A 6000-nucleotide genomic window follows, 5' to 3' on the forward strand; every position below is an offset into this window, starting at 1 on the left:
GTGTTTATCTTCTAATGTGTCTAGGCGGTGTTTATGTCTGGTCAGTGTTTGCCTTCTAACGTGTCTGGGCGGTGTTTACGTCTGGCCAGTGTTTATCTTCTAAAGTGTCTGGGCGGTGTTTATGTCTGGCCAGTGTTTATCTTCTAATGTGTCTGGGCGGTGTTTACGTCTGGCCAGTGTTTATCTTCTAATGTGTCTGGGCGGTGTTTACGTCTGGCCAGTGTTTATCTTCTAATGTGTCTGGGCGGTGTTTACGTCTGGCCAGTGTTTATCTTCTAACGTGTCTGGGCGGTGTTTACGTCTGGCCAGTGTTTATCTTCTAACGTGTCTGGGCGGTGTTTACGTCTGGCCAGTGTTTATCTTCTAATGTGTCTGGGCGGTGTTTACGTCTGGCCAGTGTTTATCTTCTAACGTGTCTGGGCGGTGTTTACGTCTGGCCAGTGTTTATCTTCTAATGTGTCTGGGCGGTGTTTATGTCTGGCCAGTGTTTATCTTCTAATGTGTCTGGGCGGTGTTTACGTCTGGCCAGTGTTTATCTTCTAACGTGTCTGGGCGGTGTTTACGTCTGGCCAGTGTTTATCTTCTAATGTGTCTGGGCGGTGTTTATGTCTGGCCAGTGTTTGCCTTCTAACGTGTCTGGGTGGTGTTTACGTCTGGCCAGTGTTTATCTTCTAATGTGTCTGGGCGGTGTTTACGTCTGGCCAGTGTTTATCTTCTAACGTGTCTGGGCGGTATTTATGTCTGGCCAGTGTTTGCCTTCTAACGTGTCTGGGCGGTGTTTACGTCTGGCCAGTGTTTATCTTCTAAAGTGTCTGGGCGGTGTTTATGTCTGGCCAGTGTTTATCTTCTAATGTGTCTGGGCGGTGTTTACGTCTGGCCAGTGTTTATCTTCTAATGTGTCTGGGCGGTGTTTATGTCTGGCCAGTGTTTGCCTTCTAACGTGACTGGGCGGTGTTTACGTCTGGCCAGTGTTTATCTTCTCATGTGTCTGGGCGGTGTTTATGTCTGGCCAGTGTTTATCTTCTAACGTGTCTGGGTGGTGTTTATGTCTGGCCAGTGTTTATCTTCTAATGTGTCTGGGCGGTGTTTATGTCTGGCCAGTGTTTGCCTTCTAACGTGTCTGGGCGGTGTTTACGTCTGGCCAGTGTTTATCTTCTAAAGTGTCTGGGCGGTGTTTATGTCTGGCCAGTGTTTATCTTCTAATGTGTCTGGGTGGTGTTTATGTCTGGCCAGTGTTTATCTTCTAATGTGTCTGGGCAGTGTTTATGTCTGGCCAGTGTTTATCTTCTAACGTGTCTGGGCGGTGTTTATGTCTGGCCAGTGTTTATCTTCTAATGTGTCTGGGCGGTGTTTATGTCTGGCCAGTGTTTATCTTCTAAAGTGTCTGGGCGGTGTTTATGTCTGGCCAGTGTTTATCTTCTAATGTGTCTGGGCGGTGTTTATGTCTGGCCAGTGTTTATCTTCTAATGTGTCTGGGTGGTGTTTATGTCTGGCCAGTGTTTATCTTCTAAAGTGTCTGGGCGGTGTTTATGTCTGGCCAGTGTTTATCTTCTAATGTGTCTGGGTGGTGTTTATGTCTGGCCAGTGTTTATCTTCTAATGTGTCTGGGCGGTGTTTATGTCTGGCCAGTGTTTATCTTCTAACGTGTCTGGGCGGTGTTTATGTCTGGCCAGTGTTTATCTTCTAATGTGTCTGGGCGGTGTTTATGTCTGGCCAGTGTTTATCTTCTAAAGTGTCTGGGCGGTGTTTATGTCTGGCCAGTGTTTATCTTCTAATGTGTCTGGGCGGTGTTTATGTCTGGCCAGTGTTTATCTTCTAATGTGTCTGGGTGGTGTTTATGTCTGGCCAGTGTTTATCTTCTAAAGTGTCTGGGCGGTGTTTATGTCTGGCCAGTGTTTATCTTCTAATGTGTCTGGGTGGTGTTTATGTCTGGCCAGTGTTTATCTTCTAATGTGTCTGGGCGGTGTTTATGTCTGGCCAGTGTTTATCTTCTAACGTGTCTGGGCGGTGTTTATGTCTGGCCAGTGTTTATCTTCTAATGTGTCTGGGCGGTGTTTATGTCTGGCCAGTGTTTATCTTCTAAAGTGTCTGGGCGGTGTTTATGTCTGGCCAGTGTTTATCTTCTAATGTGTCTGGGCGGTGTTTATGTCTGGCCAGTGTTTATCTTCTAATGTGTCTGGGTGGTGTTTATGTCTGGCCAGTGTTTATCTTCTAATGTGTCTGGGCGGTGTTTATGTCTGGCCAGTGTTTGCCTTCTAACGTGTCTGGGCGGTGTTTATGTCTGGCCAGTGTTTATCTTCTAATGTGTCTGGGCGGTGTTTATGTCTGGCCAGTGTTTGCCTTCTAACGTGTCTGGGCGGTGTTTACGTCTGGCCAGTGTTTGCCTTCTAACGTGTCTGGGCGGTGTTCGTCTCCGAACGTCTCCAGGAGGTGTTTGTTTCAAGACTTCATTTATATCCAGACATGTCCGGGCGGTGTTTGTCTCTGGGCAGTATTTTCCTATGACCTGTACAAAATGGATTTCAGACATTATTTTGTTTCCATTAAGCATTTTGAGGAGACAGGATGAATAGTAATTAATACTTCACCACACATCTGCCTTCCCTTCCTCACCTCTCGCTGCCTTCTCTCCTCCCCCCCACCCCTCCTCGCTCTCCCTCCCTCCTCGCTCCCACACCCCTCCCTATTGCCCTCCACCTCCTTACTCTCCCCCCTCTTTTTCTCCCCCTCCCCCGATAGTATTCCCGTCAGCGAAGCGATGGGTTGTATTTGTTAGTCTCTCATACACACAGAACCCTCGACATTAATTCCCTCCTTCATATCACCCCTTTCACGTGATATAATGTTGTCCTTCACCGAGATAGCTGAACCTCCTCAAATGTTCTCTTTCCTATCACACCTCAACGTCCTGTGGCCTGTCCTCTGGGCCTGTACTCGAGCAAAACCAAGTCTGACTTAACGTGACTCTGTTGTTCTTACTCCTTGTTATCTTCTCTTGCTTCAAGCTCCTCCATATTGTATAAACTCCTGACATTGGTGGAGGATATTTATTTTGTTGTTTTTGTTTTCACGTTTCTCTTATTGTAAATTTTTTCCCTGCCTGCCTTCCACATTCAAATTTGATTCTTTCTTTTAACACATTTTATCAAAGGTTTGATGTTTGTGTTTTTTTAATGTAACGATTGCTGTTTATTCTCCAGCTTGAAAATATACTCTGCAGCAGGGGGGTCGTGAAGGTCGTTGACTTTGGCCTTGCTCTTCGTTTCACGCCCGGTGAAAACATTATTGACTACTGCGGCACACGTGGCTATATGGCGCCAGAGATCTCGTGTTGTGATTACGAAGGTCCCCCAGCCGACGTGTGGGCGCTCGGCATCGTGTTCACAAAATTATTCCTTGGTCTTCAATTTAATGGACAACGTATTATTAAAGTGAGTATTGCATGTAATGGTGTCATGATCATGAATGTGATGTGAAGGGGATGCTGATGCTGCTGAGGGAATGGTGATGGTTTGGTTAGTGATGGTTGTGTTGAGTGAAGGTGTATGTTTTGTTGTACTGCAGCTGATGGTTGTGTTGAGGGTGTGTTCAGTTGAGGATATGTTTTGTTGTCGATGGTTTTGTGAGTGATGGTTGTGTTGAGGGTGTGTTGAGTTGAGGGATTTGTTTTGTTGTGGTTTCGCTGATGGTTTTGGGAGTGATGGTTGTGTTGAGGTTGTGTTGAGTTGAGGTATTTGTTTTGTTGTGGTTTCGCTGATGGTTTTGTGAGTGATGGTTGTGTTGAGGGTGTGTTGAGTTGAGGGATATGTTTTGTTGTGGTTTCGCTGATGGTTTTGTGAGTGATGGTTGTGTTGAGTTGAGGGATTTGTTTTGTTGTGGTTTCGCTGATGGTTTTGGGAGTGATGGTTGTGTTGAGTTGAGGGATATGTTTTGTTGTGGTTTCGCTGATGGTTTTGGGAGTGATGGGTGTGTTGAGTTGAGGGATTTGTTTTGTTGTGGTTTTGCTGATGGTTTTGGGAGTGATGGTTGTGTTGAGTTGAGGGATATGTTTTGTTGTGGTTTCGCTAATGGTTTTGTGAGTGATGGTTGTATTGAGGGTGTGTTGAGTTGAGGGATATGTTTTGTTGTGGTTTCGCTGATGGTTTTGTGAGTGATGGGTGTGTTAAGTTAAGGAATTTGTTTTGTTCTAATAGATCTGATGGTTTGACAGGGGATGTCATTGTTCCGCTTTTTCAGCACATGCCATATGAACACCCAGGTCATGGCAATGCTTTTGATGTTAACATCTGTTAATTTGATGAGTGTCGGTTCCACGAGACTAGATATTCCTGTTTGGAGGCATGCTCTACTTTCATCCACACTGTGGAATGAAACAAATGATTGTTTCATCCTTCACTTTTCTTTTGTTTTTTTTTGCCACAGCACATTGTCCACAATTTTTGATACATCTCGTGTTTCTAAACATGGAATAATTCATGTTATTGTTGTTGAAAGTTAGACCACAGTCATGTTTTCAATTGGTATTAACGGACTTTAGTCAGGGTGTCCTATGCGATCGAGCAGTGTCTGAATGTGAGTCATTAAGTCATTCAGTCAGGGAGTCAGTTTGTGAGCCCGTAAACACCTCAGTCATTATTGCTTGATTGAACCAAACAGACGATTTTGATGAAACTTAGCCACATGCTTTCTTTTCTGATGCCTCACGGAGATGAATTGACTGCATCAAAATCTGCACTCATTAAGGGGTTTCATGGGGGTGGGGGGGGAGTTTTATCCCCCCTCCCCCACTCCAAATAGGTATTTGCTCTCTTCTTCAAAAATGACACACAATTTCTATGAGAGTTGACTACATTATTATTATTATTATTATTATTATTATTATTATTATTATATACAGTGTTCTCTTTGTAATTCATGATTGTTACTGATTTTCTTTTCTTTTTTTATTTAATTTCAACACAATGCACAAACAGTTGGGACAATATTTTGGGCTCCGTTTCATTTTGATTGCCACAGATTTGAATTTTCACAAATCCATTTCACTCATAATAGGCTTAGACCACCATCGTTGACCATGATGTGGAGCGACGGCCGAGGCCCTTGTGCGAATGAGATGAAAAAGGACTTTACTGAAAGTTCCAGTAAACACAAAGATCAAGATAATATTTTCGTGCTCATTACCTTCTTTGTTGGCCATTGTGCCAAACCAGCGGCAATCATGTCACACCCCTGGCATGCCGCATTTTATAGAGATTGGAGATGGTGAAAGTCTAGTTTTCTCGAGCTTGAGCTGAGAAAAGCTTTCAAACAAATAGATCACAAGCTCGTGTTTCTTCCAGGGAATTTCCTAAAAACTGCGGGGAAATTAATTTGGGATTCCTGCCTTTTCCTGGTTTTCTTTGGTTCGGGTTCAAACTGTGGCCTCAATCCATCTCCAGTGGTATGTGTGGATGTGGTTGCGCTTGTGCAGTCTGCTCTGTGCCTTCAAAGTTTGTTTTTTTTCTGGCCTTCAAAGCCATCCCACAGCCAAGTTGATGAAATTGGAAATGTGTGCAATGGTAAAAGCTATCTTCCCACAAAGTTACATGATAAGTGAATGGAAAATGCAGCCGGAATTCCAAAAAGTTAGTTTTCTGCAGGAATGGGTTGCAGGGTGTTTCCCGTATCGGGAATAAATGACCTCGCCCTCGTCCAAATAAACCCACAAAGACTTAATACCAAATTATTGAGTTGAGAGGGTTTGTTTTGAAGAACGAAATAAAAACTTTTGTGTTGTACACCATAACGTATTTCAGGAACCAAAATGTATTTTATCAGTTGAGAGTTACGTCTGTAATTGCATTGATGAGTGGTTTCTTGGAATATGCTTATCAAGTGAATGTAAGTGTTTGATCGTGATGATTGGTTGAGATTCTATTACAAATACATTTGTTTTGTTTCTTTACAGAAATCGCCTAACAAGTTTGACTTCACTGTGGTATTCAATCCACCACCCTCTGC

General features: G+C 43.7%; 1 protein-coding gene across 1 annotated transcript in view; it reads left to right on the top strand.

Annotated features, from left to right (window-relative positions):
- The first annotated feature begins 2842 nt into the window (after positions 1-2842).
- The window catches only part of LOC147021753 (cyclin-dependent kinase-like 1), a 6662-nt gene continuing 3504 nt past the window's right edge, over positions 2843-6000 (top strand). Inside the window, exons 1-3 of the mRNA XM_085890457.1 lie at positions 2843-2938; positions 3201-3431; positions 5948-6000. The exon at positions 5948-6000 is cut by the window's right edge and continues 70 nt beyond it. Coding sequence (XP_085746583.1) covers positions 2843-2938; positions 3201-3431; positions 5948-6000 — 380 coding nt within the window. The remainder of the gene's footprint in view (positions 2939-3200; positions 3432-5947) is intronic.

This window comes from Eptatretus burgeri, chromosome 8 (assembly GCF_056783735.1).
Source record: "Eptatretus burgeri isolate ZD-2024b chromosome 8, Ebu_testis_v1, whole genome shotgun sequence".
NCBI lineage: Eukaryota > Metazoa > Chordata > Myxini > Myxiniformes > Myxinidae > Eptatretus > Eptatretus burgeri.